The following is a 19,705-nucleotide window of genomic DNA, read 5'->3' on the forward strand; positions in this document are numbered from 1 at the left end:
GGCTCTCATTAAAATTATTTTCTTTCTAAATTTAATTCTACCAAACTGAAAGAGGAGGAGGGGTTAGAAAGAGAGAGAGTGTTGTGTGTAACAATAGCAGTAAAACAGTCTGAGACTAACAAAGTAGGACAATTTACAGGCAAGAAATGGTCAATAAGGGAAAATACAAACATGCCTGGGGAGATTTCAGGAGCAAACATCTGATCTGTTCTGAGTTGGGTAAACACAGACTGAATTACATGATGGTTGTGCACACCATGGAACAGAAAGCAGTCTTTTAATAACACACACACAAACAAATCCTCCATGTTACATTTCAATTTGTCACAAAATGATAAATTATAACTTGGACTTTCTGAACTTCACAGTCAGGACAGTGTCAGTGATATTCACCGACAAGCAGAAATGTGTCATCGTCCCAATATATGATTTTAATCATTTACTCCTGCTAAACAAGTAGTTCCGCTTTTGCATATTTTTCAAATCATGTGTACCCCTCTTTATATCATAAGTACCCTGTCCATAACTAGTGAGGATGCAGGAGGCCTCCTCACTACTATATTTGTTTTTTTCTCAATTTTGACAATTAAAATATCAAAATTCAGCACAGTGATTGATGATTGTGATTGATGAAAAAAAAAGCAAACATTTGATACATTTTTTTTTGTTCAAAAATGTCATTCATTCATTTTGTTTGTTCAGCCATTCTTCAACAGATTTCAACCATTCAACTGATAAAAATACTCAGCTGTTAGATGGCTAATGCTAGGCTAATGCTAATGCTAGACAAATACCAATACTAGGTAAATGCTAATGTTAGCTAATGGTATTACTAGATTTATGTTAGGTTAATGCTAATGCTTCCTAGTGCTAATACGAGGCTAATGCTAATGGTAGCAAATGCTAATTCTAGGATAATGCTAGGTTAATGCTAATGTTAGATTAATGCTAATGCTAATGTTGATGCTAGGCAAATGCTAATGCAGTGTTGGCCACCAACTGCATCCTCACTTGCATTTTCTTTAGGAAATGCAAATATTCTATAGTTTCATATGCATTTTTATTTGTGGAACAGCGCGCTCTGCTAAAACGCTAAATCTGTCTCCAACATTGGTTCCCTAAGGCTTAATCTACAAATTTAAAACAATGAGTGTATTTTAAAGGGACATTTATTTATGTTTTAAATACCATGCAACTTTAATGTGATTACTTCAATAGTAAGTAAACACGTTCTTCTTTGTAAATTGCAGCTAATTAATGTCTCATATTGTTTGAAGTGTGATAAAACCTCTACACCATAAAATAATCCTGTTTCAATAAATTACAAGAAAATATAGTATTTTATTCAGCAATAGTGCTGTTAATTTGTGGTGAATTTGTCCCAAAAAAAATAGCCTAAAAAGGAACTAGGAACATTTCCTGATTATTTTTAAATGAATTGTTAAATATTTCAATGTACGCCCTGCAATGTGCCCATGTACCCCTGTTTGGTAACCACTCTGCTAGAATAATAATAATAATAATCCTAATAAAAATAAAGCAAAACATTGACCTTCTTCTACATCAGTGTCTTCTCCTTGTGTATAACCTGAAGGGCATCCTTGCTATCAGGAAACACATCTACTGTGTTATTTGCTCTTTAACATCATCTCCAGCTCAGCAGTAATAGGAAGGAAGCACTAATGATGACAGCATTGTGGAAGGTCAGTCTGTTGTGTTTCATGGGTATTTCACTCCAAGAGAAACCACAGCTGTTAACTAATCTCTTTTGGGCCAGGAATTTTTAATTATATTGGAGATGGGAGATGTGATTAAAGCATCCATACCTATAGTGAAACACAGAGTCTGAGCAGAAATCCACTTCCCTTAACAAGTCTAATACTAATTAATAGAAATATACAAAATACAATACATGGTTAGTTTTATTACTATACAGTACAATCTTTCAGAATAATAGATGGGTTTTAAAGATAATTTAAAGCAGTGGTTCAACATTTTGCTCAGAATACTATGAAAAATCAATTATAGAGCATATTGATGGAATGAATGAGTGATAGCTCACATTAAAAATAATCTCATTTTGTAAATAAGTAGAATAAAACAGTATTTAGTGCCTCCTGAATAGATTTATTTCTATAGTTTTATCATTTCTGGTAATTTTCCGCCTGGTATGGGACCAAGACTGACTCCTATGTTTTTAGTTCATGTTCTAATCAATATTGTGATTCTCATTTTAACATAAAATAAACATAAAACCCTGCTTTCATTTGTTAATGTTCCACTCTCTATCTCAAGTACCCCCTGTAGTGGTATTGCGTGCCCCCATTTGAGAAACAATGCTTTAAAGCAGAGGTGAGAGCAACCTTTGTCACAGCGGGGCCACAAAAATCTGTTTTTCTGATCTGAGGGCCACATTATTAACATTCATGTCAGTATTTAGAATAATGACCGTTCTGAGCATTGATTTAGTGAAGAACAATGAGTTTTTTGGTGTCATTTATTGTTTTGTAGTCGTTTTGTGTGTGTTTCTCTCATTTTGCGCTTTCTGTTGTTGTCTTGTGTGTTTTTACTTTCGCTTTGTGTGTTTTTGAAGTCAATTTGCACATTTTCCTCTCATTTCATTTTTTGTTGTTGTTTTGGGTGTTATCAGTCAATGTGTGTGTTTTTTTTTTGTTGTCATTTTGTAATTTTGGAGACAATTTTTGCTTATTCAATTTTGTTGTTTTTGTTGCCATTTTGTAATTTTTCTCAAATTTTGTGTGTTTTTGGCATCATTTTGTGTATTTCTGTTGTCTAGTGTATATTTCTGTAATTTTGTATGTATTTTTTTTTTAAGTCATTTTGTGCATTCGCTTTAGGGGCAGCTCAAATTTAGAGCGAGGTCTGCCTGTGGCCCCTGGGCCGCCTGTTGCCTATGTCTGCTTTAAAGCATCAGTGAATATGCACTAGTGTTGAAAACTCACGGTGCACAAAATAATGTTGTTTTTTATCTGCTAGAGGAAGTAATATTTCCCAGTTCTTTCTGCTTTGCCTAATAGACATGATTGTTCTCATAATGCTTACAGTAATGGCTCCATTTTCATCCAACACAAACACTCCAATATATAAGATGTGCCCTATCAACACACACCTGCACAATAAAAACACACAGGCTGATTTCCATAAACCTGCATTCTTTACATGAAACACTTCAGGGGAGAAAAAATAAAATAAAACACACAGTTGTGCGAATAGCGAGGTTTGTAAATCATTCTAACTATACGGAAGGCACTTCCAAACAAAACTCATACAAAAAGGATTGGAGTGTGATGTGCTAAATGACAACAGCCATTCAGGTTTATCACTAATATCGTTGTTGTGATAGTGCTGTTGTTGAGGGAGAAAAGGGACAGTAACGGAGAGAAAGAGAAGTTCCAGTTCATTTCTCATGGTGGATTGGAATGGAAATGATGTGTCGCTAGAATGGAAGGAGACACATTGAGATGAGGAAGTATTAGTGGTGCGATGAGGAAATAGAGGTGTTCTGTACCATTGGCTTTGATGGAAAGGGAAACATTAGGGACATGTGTGTGTGTGTGTGTGTGTGTGTGTGTGTGTGTGTGTGTGCGCGTGCGTGTGTGCGCTACAATGTCCGAAAACAAAAGTGTTGCGTGTGTGTGTTCTGACAGCTGTGTGTCTGTGTGTCCACAACAGGGTTGGGGTCAATCACATTATTATTATTCAATTACAATTACATCTTCAATTATCCATGTTCAATTACAACTCATTGACAATTACAGTGACCTGCATTTTTTTCTGATTACAATTAACATTACAATTATTATTTTACCCTGAAAGTCAATTACAATTTTGTTCTCAATTACTAAAGTTAAATTACAATTACTGAGCCTTTAATAAATAACCAAATAAAAGTTAACCTTCCTCTTGTGTTACTGTAGCTTTTTGTTAGCATCTCTTATGATAACGGGTCTTGAATCAGCTGTAAAATACACAAAAAAAACATTATCTACCATCTAATTTGTTTTTATCTCTTTGTTACCTTGTTAGGCTTCTTAATCAATGAAAAATATTGGTATTAATATTTTTGGTGTGTGCGTCTGAGCCTTTTTTCTCTCAGTATACCCATAAATTTATATATATATTTATATATTTATTTTTGTTTATTTTTTTTTAAGTATTAAAATAATCTTGAAGAGAAGTGACAGGTTGTGGGAACAGTTGATGTGAAACATATTTGAATAATTGCTAACTACGTATGTGTAAGACATAAAGCTGTAACACAGGTTTAATTAAATTGTAACTGACAATTGTTATAGAATTTCCATGTCAATTACATTTACAAAGTCAATTATCTGAACTCAATTACAATTTAAATATAATTACAAAGGCAACGGATATTTTTAATTATGCAATTACAATTCAAATTGACTATCCTGGTTCACAAGCCTGTCAACCTTTCTTCTCACCCTTAGGTCTCTTGTTTTGATTTGTCTGTTCTCACAGGGCTACAAGAGGAAAACCGAGGCGGCTAAGAAGGAGTACCTGAAAGCGTTGGCCGCGTACCGAGCCAGTCTGGTTTCCAAGGTAACACTTATGACACAGAGGGCCTGACTTAGACTGGTGATGGATTGGATGGAAAATCCCCGCTAATGGGCTGGGAGGGGCTTCCTTTTGGATGAAGTGCTGGAGCTGATGGGTGCATGTGGCCATATTTGGAACAATAGCTGATTTCCATAGGCTGTAGAGTAGATTGGGGGGGTTGGGATTTGTACGTAGTCGGTATGGTGATGGAAGGGGTTGGGGGAGGGGGTCAGACAGCCAGTCAGAGCTCACATATGGCCACCTCAGAAGTAGGGTTCAAGTACACGCTATAATTGCTCTCCTGCTCGCACTCATGCACTAGGTGGTATCAGATGTAAATCTATGATAGATTATATTCGTCTTCAGAAAAGAGGACGAGATGTATGACTATCTTTCATGTGTCACGCATTAGGTCATCGATTCCCTCCATCATCTGAAACAGGAAGTTAATCAAAATCAAGACAGGGCAATCATTGGCTCTGCTTCTCTTTCCGTCTCTGACACTTTCCTGCTAATTCAGATCTATGACATCCCCTTTTTGCACTCTGAATGATGGTGTGGTGTGGTGTGTACACAAAGCAGGGAATAAAGAAAGCAACAAGGAGGGCTGCAGATCGCATTGTTTAGTGCCGTCTTATATTAACAGCACACAATGTAGTGCAGAGAAGATTCTTTTTGTCATTCCATTTGTTCTGCAGGTAAACAGCCTCATTTCTCTGCCTGCATATATGTGTGCGTGTGTGCGTGCGTGTGTGTGTGTTTTGTGTGTGTGTGTATGTCCTTTTCTCATCTATCTGTCAAGGTGTCTATTGATCATTACCTCGGCTTCCAGCTCTATTCATACAAATGGGCTCCATTACTTTCTAATCAACACTGATGACTGGAGATGAGCAATCTGACAGCTCATCACAGAACTGTAGAGGAGGGGGTTTCTAAGGTTGTGCCGTACTCTCTCAGAATGACACTGTCCTGACTCAGAAAAGGTCAACCTCAGGTGATTGTGTCCACGATTGGTGTTTCCCTTTTTCCGTCCTTCTTAAACATCACCATGTATTCAAGAATATCTAAAATAATGTGTCCGAAAGCAGCCAATGAGGCTCCAATCTGGGTTTGATTCCCAGGCTCAATCTCCAGAATACCCTGATATAGACTTGTTCTCATTGTAATCCCACTCTTCTCCAGTGTGAGTTCAGACAGACCCTAGCAGACCCCCTGTACAGGATAAAGTAACTATAGAAATGCTATATTACATAGAATGTATATATTTTCAATCCGATTAGGCTGTTGCGTGATTTTAAACAGTAAGAGAGTCATGATAGAGAATTCAGTCAAGCCCCGGCCTGATTAGATAAAAGTAAATTTAACCAGAATAATGCAAATGTATCGCTGCAGGTAAAAAAAAAAAGTCCTTATAAATGTATGATTATTGATATTGTTTGTCATTCAAAGGATGAGCTAAATCAATACTCGGAGTTTAAATTGGGAATTGCATTTTAAATCCATCCATCTAATCTGGGTTGAGGGGGCAGCATGCTGTTTCCAGTCCCTTCAAAATAAAACACCATGTTGTGTTTTACGACCTGAGGCCGTTGAGTCTGATTACTTTTATTTTGAAGCCTGAGGTCGTGTCAATTGACGCATTTGGTTTGACAAGAGAGGCCTTTTTATCTGACAGAGGTTTTGCTGAGTCATGAGTCCATTTGGTCTGATAAATGACAGGTTTTCCTGATTCCTCACATTGAGACCTGAGGATGTCCTATAATGTACACCGTAGAAGAGTAAAGAGTTTCTAATTAATATTGCCCTGTTTTTTTCCTTTCAACCCACAGACATACAATGACCCCGAACCAAAAAGTGCCCAGCAGACCAGCCAACCCTCCCACATGCTGCCCCCAAAGCAGCCCCTGTACAGCGTGCCCCCTCAGCCCTCCTCACCTTACCTGGGCCCCCCTGGCTCCTTCCCTCTGTCAGACCTCCAGGGCTACGGCGGCCCACCTCGCCACACTCTGGCCTCCACCCTCAGCCAGTCCCAGATGCTCCCACCCAGCATGAGTGCCTCTCCCCCAGCACCTTTCCAGATCAGCCCACCTCTGCACCCCCACGCCCAGCTCTCCCTGCACCAGAGCTCCCTGCTCAACCAGCCAATCCGCATGCAGCAGTCACAACCAATCATCTCACACCAAATGGGGCTACAGGCACCCCTGCACTCCCCACCTCTCACCCAACAGGTTGGTCTTACATTACTGTACAATCATCTATAAAATGGTACATTTGGTGAGGTGAAAAGGCCTCAGACAGGTTGTGAATCAGTAGTAAATTACAACGACTCATGTTACTGTAATGGAGTTGCTTTTATGAGCACTTGTACTTTTCTGAGTATATTTCTAAATCATTAATTTTACTTGTACTTAAGTATTTTTTAAAAGAAGTAAATTAGTAATTAGTTTCATTTCTACAACCAAAGTTACTGAGTAAATTATTATATTTTGTGATTTTTTTTAATTTTTTTTAATTTCCGTTTCATGGTACCACTTAATCCATATTTTTTCAGTCGTGCCATTTCTGATCAATGCGCAGCCCCTTTCTTGAGTTCAAGTTGGGGTTACTAACTATTATGTTGTTACCCACATGGCACATTTGGCAAGGCAGTGTTTTCGAGTTCATAAATGTAGCTATACTTAGAGCCTGAGAATTATTTTTTTAATTTTAATTGAATTCATTGGGTTTTTTTTTTTTTCTTAAAAGAATTGTACATTTTGACAATTGTCTCTTCCTTTTAAAGTGTATATATGAGATGTTTACTGTACGCAAGGGAACTGTGGCAAGATGTATTACCAAAAATAAACGTGGGGGGTGAAAATAACTAGTAACTTTTACTTTGAGTACTGTTTGATTGAGCTACTTTTTACTTGTACTTCAGTATTTTATGTAGGACTTACTTGTACTTGAGTACAATTGCAATCAAGTAACAGTACTTCTACTTGAGTAGAATATATCAGTACTCTTTACACCTCTGACTTTCACCAATCTTCTCTCCTCATGCAGGGATTCTCCCATATTCAGGCTGATTACCAGAACAGCGTTGGGAACTCACAGTCTCCAGGGGCCCCCAACCCAGTGCACGGCCAGAACTCTGAGTGGGACGGCGAGTACTGCAACAGGGATTGTGGACCAAACCATTGCGGGTGAGTTCAGAGCCTCAGTTTTAGCTCTTTTACACCTGTTTCACTTTAATCAGACCAAGGTAGAAGTGAACACTGGTCCACTTGAAAATGAAGCTCTTGATTTATTTGTGAGACTTGTTTGCTTAAATGGTGAAGGGATGCATTCAGGTGCTTATCAGGGCAATGGGACTACACTAGACCTGCATATAAAGGACCTCACTTCCTGTAAAATAGGGTGACCATACGTCCAGATTTACCCGGACATGTCCTCATTTCACGTTTTGTCCAGACCGTTTCGCCGGATTTTGAAAACTCATGAAACCGTCCAGGTTTCCCAGGCCCCTGAAAGCATCTTGGGAACATGTTCATTTAAAAGACCGTAATTCCCCTAATATTTGCTCTATCTATATCTATATGAGAAACTCCACCAGTTTGTGAAAGCTAATGAGTTGCTCTTTACAGCCGATATCATGTCATTATGGGGATTTTACTCACAAGTGACAGAATCAAAAAAGATGCTGCATTCTTTTGCTAAATCGTCAGACACGCAGAAGAGAGAAGAGACACTAAAGAATAAGATGGATTGAAAGAGACCAAATATTGGTGGATTTAATTTTTCTTTAAATTATCAGAAAGACTGAATGATAATACTTCCATGGAGATTCAGAGAGGGATTTAAGAATGAAGGAGTCACTGGGAGAATCTTGGAATGTAGGAAGTTAGAGGTAAAATAAGTTTAATTTATGGATGAATAAAAGTTGTTCTGCTTTTCAGTAGCTAGTCTTTACGTGTGTACATGAATTTTTATGTTTTTAATACCGTATCGAAAATAACGACTTATTTATCTCCTATATTACATTTTGCTGTTACAAGGAAGATTCAAGAAAACTTTGAGTACATTGAGTATGATGAGGTTGGGCTAAGTGTGCTTTTTTTTGTAAGTGAAAATATGGTCACCCTATGTAAAGTGCAATCCTGCCAAAATCAAACAGATCCTGAACCTGTGGGTCCTGGACGTCACACTTGGGTTCAAACAAACTCGGCTAGATAAAGGAACTAATATTTTACAATCAAACCGAGTCACGTCGATGATCCTGGTGTAAAAGCTTCCTTAAAACAGGGTTTCCAGAATCTATACACCATGAGTCATGAGTTTCTTGATAGCGGACTGTGGTCAATTATTCATGTTTTTTGTCATTTGGCACCTTTATTTTGAAAAGTATTTTATTTTGGGAAAATTACAACTATTTTTGTTATATATATATATATATATATATACTGCAATTTGTGGTGAAAGTTGTTGGTAGATGGCTCACTGTACTATACTCGTATTTATCTGTATTATATTTGTATATTTGTACATTTTAATTATTTTTTCCGGAGGAGTGCACTTGTATTTAACCCCTAACAGTCTTTTCTTTTTTTCTGTTTTAGTGTTTCTTCTTTTCATTTAAAATATTCTGGAGCATCTGTAAAAAAAAAAAAAATGAAAAGAAAAGGCTATGGTGTTATAAATCACTGGATGGATGGATGGATGGATGGATGGATGGATGGATGGATGGATGGATGGATGGATGGATGGATAAATGGGGAAATTATTTGGGTTTTTTGCTATATCGGCTATAGTGTTATAAATCACTGGATGGATAAATAGATGAATGGATGGATACATGGTGGTTGGCAGTTGTTTATTTTCTAAATGAGTTACTTAGTTTCACACACAAGTTAGACTTAAAGAATATAAATTATAAATTAATTATTACTAAACAAAGCATTATTTTGACATTAAAATGTGCAGAGCTGCAGAGGAACAGTCCAAAAGCTGTGAAAACTGTGAAAAGTCTAATTTAGCTCCTCTGTGTTTCTTTCAGCACACGTTGCTTTATTAAATCTTTTTTTTTTTGGCACTCACCTGAGAGACGGCGTTACTACTAATATCTCATAAACTTTGTGCGGATTCTTGTGCGTGTCAAACGCCTGGGTCAAATCAAGTTTAAGGTCCTTTAAAGTAGATTCTAGAGTCTTTGCTTGAACGTTTGACCCTCGTCAGATCCTTTGAGTTCTGAGTAGTGAGATATTTCCAGTTTGTCAGAGAGAATAACATGAGGAACAGATGATGTATTTGACATTTCAAAGCTTTAGAGATTTATTAATTTTGTTTCTATTGATGTCCATTTTTAGCAGACAGCTTTTTGTTTTTTCTTTCAGATCCAGTCTGTACAAACAGGAGATTGTCTGTATTGATGATTGTAACGCACATGTCAGCCACATACACCCAAACACACACGCTGATGCTGTATTTTTTTTTGTTGTTGTTCTTTCTCAGCAGTGGCATGGGAGCACGGGACAAGCCTCTCTACCTCACTTGAAGATGGAAGATCTCCAAATGTCAGACTCCAGGGAGTTTTTTGACATGACATCATCCACGTGTTCGCTTCGACACCGTTTCCTTTTTTCTTTTCTTTTTTTCTGATGGATTTTGAAAATCCCAAAGACTGCTACAGTAACGTCACCTATTTGCCAGCACTTAGTTTCGGCCACAAGCCCGAGGCACTTCTCTTGCCTTTTTGTTTTTGTTTTTTTTTATTATTCATGGACTTCCCACTCTTTAAGAGAGCAGTGAGCTTCAAACTCATGCCAACATATTGAAATGAAGACTTTAAAAACGTCTTCTAATTTTGATTTGATACATTTTTTGGATGATTTCTCTCCATTACTCTGTGTTTGCCATGGCAGATCAAGTGCTCTAAGCATACTCAAAGCAAAGCGATCTCGGGTTGAATTTCTAATGCAGGAAAGCTAGACTATAGTCCCCCCCCAACCCCCCACCCCTCTTCAACAGAACTTGAAACAGCCTGAATGAGGCAAAGATAAGTAACATGCACGGTGTACGTTTTAGGACATCCTCAGATCTCAGAGTGAGGCGTCAGGTATCAGGAAAACCGAGAGTAAATTGCTGTTATTTCATTTATTTATTCATAAAGGTTAAGCTATATTAACGTTACATTTACCTATGTATTTATTAATCAAACAATACGTTGATATGTTGTAACTTTTAAGAAAAATAAAAGGGAAGAACGGCTTTTCAACTTACTTAGTCATGTGTACTTTTGGTTCTTTCAAAATAAAACGCCAGATTGTGTTTTATGGCCTGAGGCCGTTGAATCTGACGGCTTTTATTTTGAAGCCTGACTGCGCTTGTTTTAATAAGTGAGGCGGTTAGACAGGGTCGGGGTCAATTATAATTGTAATCATGTAATTGATAATTAATTACAATTCTAATTCTTTTCTTTTCTTTTCAAAAGTTTAGATGATTGACTTTGTAATTGTAATTGCCATGAAAATTCTAAATTGTCAATTATAATTTGTGTAACATTTGTGTAACATGTACACATGTTACAGTTCTGTGTACAGTTTTAGACATATGTGGTTAACAATTATTAAAATATATTTTATATCAAGCTTTCCCACATTTTACTAATTTAAAAAAATTAATTGAGAGGTATACTGACACAAAAAAGGCTCAAGACTCCCACACCAAAAATATTAATACCAATATTTTCATTGATTAGGAAGCATAACAAGGTAACCAAAAGATAGGAAATAAATTAGATGGTAGATATTTGTTTTTAGTGTATTTTACAGCTGATTTAGAACCAGTCATCATAAGAGATGCTAACACAAGAGGAAGGTGAACTTTTATTAGGTTATTTATTTCAGGCTCAGTAATTGCGATTAATTGTAATTGTGCTTTAATAATTGAGAATATAATTGTAATTGGTTTTCTGAGGATAAAAAATAACTGGAATTTATTTGTAATTGGAAAAAAATGCAGGTAACTGTCATCGTAATTAAACATGGGTAATTGTAACTGAAAAATGCAATTGACCCCAACCCTGCTGTTAGATTTGAAAGAGTTTTTGCTGAGTCATGAGTCCATTTGGTGTGACAAATGACAGAGGTTTTCCTGACACATGAAACCTCACTCTGAGACCTGAGGATGTCCTAAAATGTACAACGTAAACACGTCATTTAAAAATCCTCCTCGCCCTTAGTAAAAGGTCTTCATTGTCTCCTTAATTTATCACAGAGTGATTGTAAATATCACCAAAATGGATTCCTCTTACGTGTGTATTTAGCTGCAGTACTTTTATTCCCAACCATTTTCTGTTTGATTACGTGATTTTAGTGCAGACTGAAGGCACACACTAAAGTACATGTTTAAAGCTGTGTTCACTAGTCTCCAACCTCTTTGAAATGAGGAAATTGAAAAGACTGAAAAAAAAAAAAGCTTCATTTCCTCCTCAGCAGGCGAGCGCCGATAGTGTCGCTCTCCTCACACGGCCTCAGGACGAAGAGGTCAAAGTTCAGAATTTCTCCTTTAGCTCCACCCACTTCTGGTCAGTAAGGACCGCCCCCTTCTTCCCTTCCCTCCACCACCTGACCCCCATCCCATCCCCACCCACCAGCCCCTTCTTTAGCCCCAACACCACTTGTACAGGTGAATAAAAAAAGTTGCTAAATGTGAAATGTTACTAAATGAAAAAAAAAAAAAAAAAAAACATAAAAGTGGGTTTTAAAGTTTTTGACTAGTTTTATTAGGTGTTTTAGAATTGTGTTGAGCTCATTTTTCTCTTTTTTCTTTTTGTAAAGAAAAATTATTCTTAAAGGCATTTTCGTTTTTTCACTGTAGCAGGATTTGTATTTCTGACTGAGGGTCATGGAGTAGATATTTTAAGTTTGTGTACAAACCTGCCAAAAGTACTTCTTAAATTTGTAAAGCCAGTGACAAAAGAACCCATTTTGTTTTGTTAAATAAACATGTTTTTTTTTCCCAATATGATCATTTTATTTAACTTGGTTGCAGGTTTCACATCTATTTATGAATGATATGAAGTAAAAAGTAAACATTTTGGATTATTATTATTATTATTACTATTATTATTTGAATTGCTTAATATAAGAATAACAACTATTTTTTCAGTAATCGCCGGTGCTTCACTGATGTACCGCTTTAAATTCTTTTTGTGTCACAAATACTTCTTTTGTTTTCTTTTGTCTGTAATAAAACGTTTAAAGTGGAAAGCCTGTTGTACTGTGCTATACTTTTTCACAATTATGTATTTTCATGCCTTTATGTTTCAGAGGTTTAATATTGTTTGATTTGATTGTTGCAGAACTGCTGTCATATGATCGGTTTATTATGTTGGGTTCATTTGATCAGTCTCCTATTTTAAATGCACCTTCACTTAACAAACTTACACCTTTTAACCACGTATGTCTTTTTAGTCCTTTTTCCATAGTGAGACCAGATCAATGTTGTGTCGCTATCGGGTTAACATTCTTTTTTGGCTGAATGTGTGATAATAAAACTGGATTTATGCAGCAGCCACATACTGGCTTTCAAACAGGGGCATGAGAGAAAAAGAGCTGCGTTTTAGTTATGAATTTCACCATTGAATTAAAGCAAGCATTTATCATCCCCCCAACCCTCTATTTCTCTTTATGAGAGCACAGTGACCCCTAGAGCTCAAACATGGTACTCACAAAAGGTAGAAGGTGTCCCACGATGGATGGATGGATGGATGGAAGGATGGATGGATGGATGGATGGATGGATAGATGGATGGGGAATTTATTATTTTTACTATATAATCTGTCGTGTTATAAGATGATGGATGGATGGATAAATGAATGGATGGATGAAAATATAAATGGATAAGATGATGGATAAATGAATGGATTGATAAATATAAATGGTTATGGATGGATGGATGAATATATAAATGGACATGATGATGGAAAAATGAATGGATGGATATATATAAATGGATATGGATGGATTGGTAGATTTATAAATTGATATGAATGAATGGATAGATGGATGGATAAATGAGTGGGGAAATTATTGTTTTGTTTTTTTTACTATATGGGCTATAGTGTTGCAAATTACTACTGGATGAATAAATAAAAGGATGGATGGATATATAAATGGATGGGAAATTATTGGTATTGTGTGTGTGCGCGCCTCTCATTAATGCTTATCTGTCGCCATCTGCTGGAAGTATTGGTTACCTGATATTAAAAAACTACATTTATTTTTATTGTTTTTTGAGCAGCTGTAAGATTGTAAAATGAATAAAGTTATCACAAGACCCTAAAAACTAGTCTAATTATGATGTGCATATTACTAGGATGAAAATGCAACAAGGCATGAAAAATGAAAAAGTGGGAAATGAGAAGAAAACACCCCATATCAGAAAAAAAGGCATATTTTTCAAAAATTAAAAAAAAAAAAAAAAAAATTGAGTTAAGACCATCATTACACCGTAAAAACTACTGCAAATATAAATCACATACTTAAATTGGGCTAAGATGACATTAAGGCACAAGGAATTACAAAAATCATAAATCACCCAAAATTGGAAGTAAGGCTATAGTGAGGCATATTTTCAAAAAAATTTCAAAAAAAAAAAAAAATTGAGTTAAGACCATCATTAGACCCTAAAAACTACTACAAATATAAATCACATACTTAAATTGGGCTAAGATGACATTAAGGCACAAGGAATTACAAAAATCATAAATCACCCAAAATCGGAAAAAAGGCTATAGTAAGACATTTTTCAAAAATTTCAAAAAAAAAAAAAAAAAAAGAGTTAAGACCATCAGTAGACCCTAAAAACTACTGCAAATGAAAAGCATATACTTAAAATGGGCTAAAAAGACATTAAGGCACAAAAAGTGACAAAAATCAAAAATCACCCAAAATTGGAAGTGAAGCATATTTTTAAAAAAATTCAAAAAAAATTGAGTTAAGAGCATCATTAGACCCTAAAAACTACTACAAATATATTGCACATACTTAAATTGGGTAAGAAGACATTAAGGTACAAAAAAATTACAAAAATCAAAAATCACCCAAAATTGGAAGTAAGGCATATTTTTAAAAAAGTTTCAAAAAAATAATTTTTGAGTTAAGAGCATCATTACACCCTAAAAACTACTACAAATATATTGCACACACTTAAAATGGGCTAAGAAGATATTAAGTCACAAAAAATGACGAAAAAAAAAAAATCACCAAAAATCGGAAGTAAGGCTATAGTAAGGCATATTTTTCAAAAATTTAAAAAAAAAAAATTGAGTTAAGACCATCATTAGACCCTAAAAACTACTACAAATATATTGCACATACTTAAATTGGGCTAAGAAGACATTAAGTTACAAAAAATGACAAAAATCAAAAATCACCCAAAATTGAAAGTAAGGCTATAGTGAGGCATATTTTTAAAAAATTTCAAAAAAATAAATTTTGAGTTAAGAGCATCATTACACCCTAAAAACTACTACAAATATATGGCACATACTTAAAATGGGCTAAGAAGACAATAAGGCACAAAAAATGACAAAAATCAAACATCACCAAAAAGCGGAAGTAAGGCTACAGTAAGGCATATTTTTCAAAAATTTCAAAAAAAAAAAAAATTGAGTTAAGAGCATGATTGCACCCTAAAAACTACTACAAATATATTGCACACACTTAAAATGGGCTAAGAAGATATTAAGTCACAAAAAATGACGAAAAAAAAAAAAATCACCCATAATCGGAAGTAAGGCATATTTTTCATAAATTTCAAATAAAAAAAAAAATTGAGTTAAGAGCATGATTACACCCTAAAAACTACTACATATATATTGCACATACTTAACATGGGCTAAGAAGATATTAAGTCACAAAAAATGACGAAAAAAAATCACCAAAAATCGGAAGTAGGGCTATATATAGTAAGGCGAAATTTTCAAAAATTTAAAAAAACAAAAAAAAAAAAAAATTGAGTTAAGAGCATGATTACACGCTAAAAACAACTACAAATATATTGCACAAACTTAAAATGGGCTAAGAAGACAATAAGGCACAAAAAATGACAAAAATCAAACATCACCAAAAAGCGGAAGTAAGGCTACAGTAAGGCATATTTTTCAAATATTTCAAAAAAAAAAAAATTGAGTTAAGACCATCATTAGACCCTAAAAACTACTACAAATATATTGCACATAGTTAAATTGGGCTAAGAAGACAATAAGGCATAAAAAATGACAAATATTTTAAAATCACCTAAAATTGGAAGTAAGGCTATAGTGAGGCATATTGGTAAAAAATTAAAAAAAAAAAAAAATTGAGTTAAGACCATCATTACACCCTAAAAACTACGACAAATATATGGCACATACTTAAAATGGGCTAAGAAGACAATAATGCACAAAAAATGACAAGAATCAAAAGTCACCCAAAATTGGAAGTAAGGCATATTTTTCAAAAATATGCCTTATAAAAACTACTGCAAATATAAAGCACATACTTAAAATGGGCTTAGAAGACATTAAGGCACAAAACATACCAAGAGAACAACTTTCCCCCACTGTGGCTCAATGAATTGTCAGTGGTCACCCATTCAACTATTAACCATACCCAGACCTGCACAGCTGCTAAGGTTAAACGGGATCTGGCAATGACAGGCTGGTACAGCCACAAGGTGATCAGAGTTAAGATCATCATTAGACCTTAAAAACTACAGCAAATATAATGCACATACTTAAACAGGGCTAAGAAAGCAGTAAGGCACAAAAAAAGACAAAAAACTAAAATCACCCAAAATAAAAAAGTAAAGCTATAACAAGGCATATTTTTTTTAAATTTCAAAAAAAAAAAAAAAAATTGAGTTAGGACCATCATTAGACCCTAAAAACTACTGCAAATATAATGCACATATTTAAACAGCGCTAAGAAAGTAGTAAGGCACAAAAAATGACGAAAAACTAAAATCACCCAAAATAAAAAGTAAGGCTATAACAAGGCATTTTTTTTTGAAAAATTCAAAAAAAAAAAAAATTGAGTTAGGACCATCATTAGACCCTAAAAACTACTGCAAATATAATGCACATACTTAAACAGGTCTAAGAAAGCAGTAAGGCACAAAAAATTACAAAAAACTAAAATCACCCAAAATAAAAAAAGTAAGGCTATAACAAGGCATATTTTTTTTAAATTTCAAAAAAAAAAAAAAATTGAGTTAGGACCATCATTAGACCCTAAAAACTACTGCAAATATAATGCACATACTTAAACAGCGCTAAGAAAGCAGTAAGGCACAAAAAATGACGAAAAACTAAAATCACCCAAAATAAAAAGTAAGGTTATAGCAAGGCATTTTTTTTGAAAATTAAAAAAAAAAAAAAAAATTGAGTTAGGACCATCATTAGACCCTAAAAACTACTGCAAATATAATGCACATACGTAAACAGGGCTAAGAAAGCAGTAAGGCACAAAAAATGACAAAAAACTAAAATCACCCAAAATAAAAAGTAAGGCTATAGCATGGCATATTTTTATTAAATTTAAAAAAAAAAAAAAAATTGAGTTAGGACCATCATTAGACCCGGACAACTACTGCAAATATAATGCACATATTTAAACAGGTCTAAAAAAGCAGTAAGGCACAAAAAATGACAAAAAACTAAAATCACCCAAAATAAAAAGTAAGGCTATAAACAAGGCATTTTTTTTGAAAAATTCAAAAAAAAATAAAAAATTGAGTTAGGACCATCATTAGACCCTAAAAACTACTGCAAATATAATGCACATATTTAAACAGGGCTAAGAAAGCAGTAAGGCACAAAAAATGACAAAAAACTAAAATCACCCAAAATAAAAAGTAAGGCTATAGCAAGGCATTTTTTTTTGTAAATTTCAAAAAAAAAAATTGAGTTAGGACCATCATTAGACCCTAAAAACTACTGCTAATATAATGCACATACGTAAACAGGGCTAAGAAAGCAGTAAGGCACAAAAAATGACAAAAAACTAAAATCAGCCAAAATAAAAAGTAAGGCTATAACAAGGCATTTTTTTTGAAAATTAAAAAAAAAAAAAAATTGAGTTAGGACCATCATTAGACCCTAAAAACTACTGCAAATATAATGCACATACGTAAACAGGGCTAAGAAAGCAGTAAGGCACAAAAAATGACAAAAAACTTAAATCACCCAAAAAAAAAGTATGGCTATAACAAAGCATTTTTTTTTTAAATTAAAAATAAAAATAAAAATTGAGTTAGGACCATCATTAGACCCTAAAAACTACTGCAAATATAATGCACATACGTAAACAGGGCTAAGAAAGCAGTAAGGCACAAAAAATGACAAAAAACTAAAATCATCCGAAAAAAAAAGTAAGGCTATAACAAGGCATTTTTTTTGAAAATTTAAAAAAAAAAAAAAATTGAGTTAGGACCATCATTAGACCCTAAAAACTACTGCAAATATAATGCACATACTTAAACAGGGCTAAGAAAGCAGTAAGGCTCAAAAAAAGACAAAAAACTAAAATCACCCAACATAAAAAAGTAAAGCTATAACAAGGCATATTTTTTTTAAATTTCAAAAAAAAAAAAAAAATTGAGTTAGGACCATCATTAGACCCTAAAAACTACTGCAAATATAATGCACATATTTAAACAGGTCTAAAAAAGCAGTAAGGCACAAAAAATGACAAAAAACTAAAATCACCCAAAATAAAAAGTAAGGCTATAAACAAGGCATTTTTTTTGAAAAATTCAAAAAAAAAAAAAAATTGAGTTAGGACCATCATTAGACCCTAAAAACTACTGCAAATATAATGCACATACTTAAACAGCGCTAAGAAAGTAGTAAGGCACAAAGAATGACAAAAAACTAAAATCACCCAAAATAAAAAGTAAAGCTATAACAAGGCATTTTTTTTGAAAATTTAAAAAAAAAAAAAAATTGAGTTAGGACCATCATTAGACCCTAAAAACTACTGCAAATATAATGCACATACTTAAACAGGGCTAAGAAAGCAGTAAGGCACAAAAAAAGACAAAAAACTAAAATCACCCAAAATAAAAAAGTAAAGCTATAACAAGGCATATTTTTTTTAAATTTCAAAAAAAAAAAAAAAAATTGAGTTAGGACCATCATTAGACCCTAAAAACTACTGCAAATATAATGCACATATTTAAACAGGTCTAAAAAAGCAGTAAGGCACAAAAAATGACAAAAAACTAAAATCACCCAAGGCATTTTTTTTGAAAAATTCAAAAAAAAATAAAAAATTGAGTTAGGACCATCATTAGACCCTAAAAACTACTGCAAATATAATGCACATACTTAAACAGCGCTAAGAAAGTAGTAAGGCACAAAAAATGACGAAAAACTAAAATCACCCAAAATAAAAAAGTAAGGCTATAACAAGGCATAATTTTTTTAAATTTCAAAAAAAAAAAAAATTGAGTTAGGACCATCATTAGACCCTAAAAACTACTGCAAATATAATGCACATACGTAAACAGGGCTAAGAAAGCAGTAAGGCACAAAAAATGACAAAAAACTAAAATCACCCAAAATAAAAAGTAAAGCTATAACAAGGCATATTTTTTTTAAATTTCAAAAAAAAAAAAAAAAATTGAGTTAGGACCATCATTAGACCCTAAAAACTACTGCAAATATAATGCACATATTTAAACAGGTCTAAAAAAGCAGTAAGGCACAAAAAATGACAAAAAACTAAAATCACCCAAAATAAAAAGTAAGGCTATAAACAAGGCATTTTTTTTGAAAAATTAAAAAAAAAAAAAAAATTGAGTTAGGACCATCATTAGACCCTAAAAACTACTGCAAATATAATGCACATACTTAAACAGCGCTAAGAAAGTAGTAAGGCACAAAAAATGACAAAAAACTAAATCACCCAAATAAAAAGTAAGGCTATAACAAGGCATAATTTTTTTAAATTTCAAAAAAAAAAAAAAAATTGAGTTAGGACCATCATTAGACCCTAAAAACTACTGCTAATGACATACGTAAACAGGGCTAAGAAGCAGGTAAGGCCACAACAATGACAAAAAAACTTAAAATCACCCCCAAAATAAAAGTAAGGCA

General features: G+C 34.0%; 1 protein-coding gene across 4 annotated transcripts in view; it reads left to right on the forward strand.

Annotated features, from left to right (window-relative positions):
* The window catches only part of LOC114467258 (TOX high mobility group box family member 2-like), a 262,292-nt gene extending 251,690 nt beyond the window's left edge, over positions 1–10,602 (forward strand). For all 4 annotated transcript variants that reach the window (XM_028453431.1, XM_028453430.1, XM_028453428.1 and 1 more), the window contains 4 exons: positions 4,504–4,584; positions 6,411–6,809; positions 7,627–7,766; positions 10,072–10,602. In XM_028453431.1, the coding sequence (XP_028309232.1) occupies positions 4,504–4,584; positions 6,411–6,809; positions 7,627–7,766; positions 10,072–10,114 (663 nt within the window). In that variant the 3' untranslated portion in view covers positions 10,115–10,602. The remainder of the gene's footprint in view (positions 1–4,503; positions 4,585–6,410; positions 6,810–7,626; positions 7,767–10,071) is intronic.
* The last annotated feature ends 9,103 nt before the right edge of the window (positions 10,603–19,705 follow it).

The sequence above is a fragment of the Gouania willdenowi genome, chromosome 7 (assembly GCF_900634775.1).
Source record: "Gouania willdenowi chromosome 7, fGouWil2.1, whole genome shotgun sequence".
Classification (NCBI taxonomy): domain Eukaryota; kingdom Metazoa; phylum Chordata; class Actinopteri; order Blenniiformes; family Gobiesocidae; genus Gouania; species Gouania willdenowi.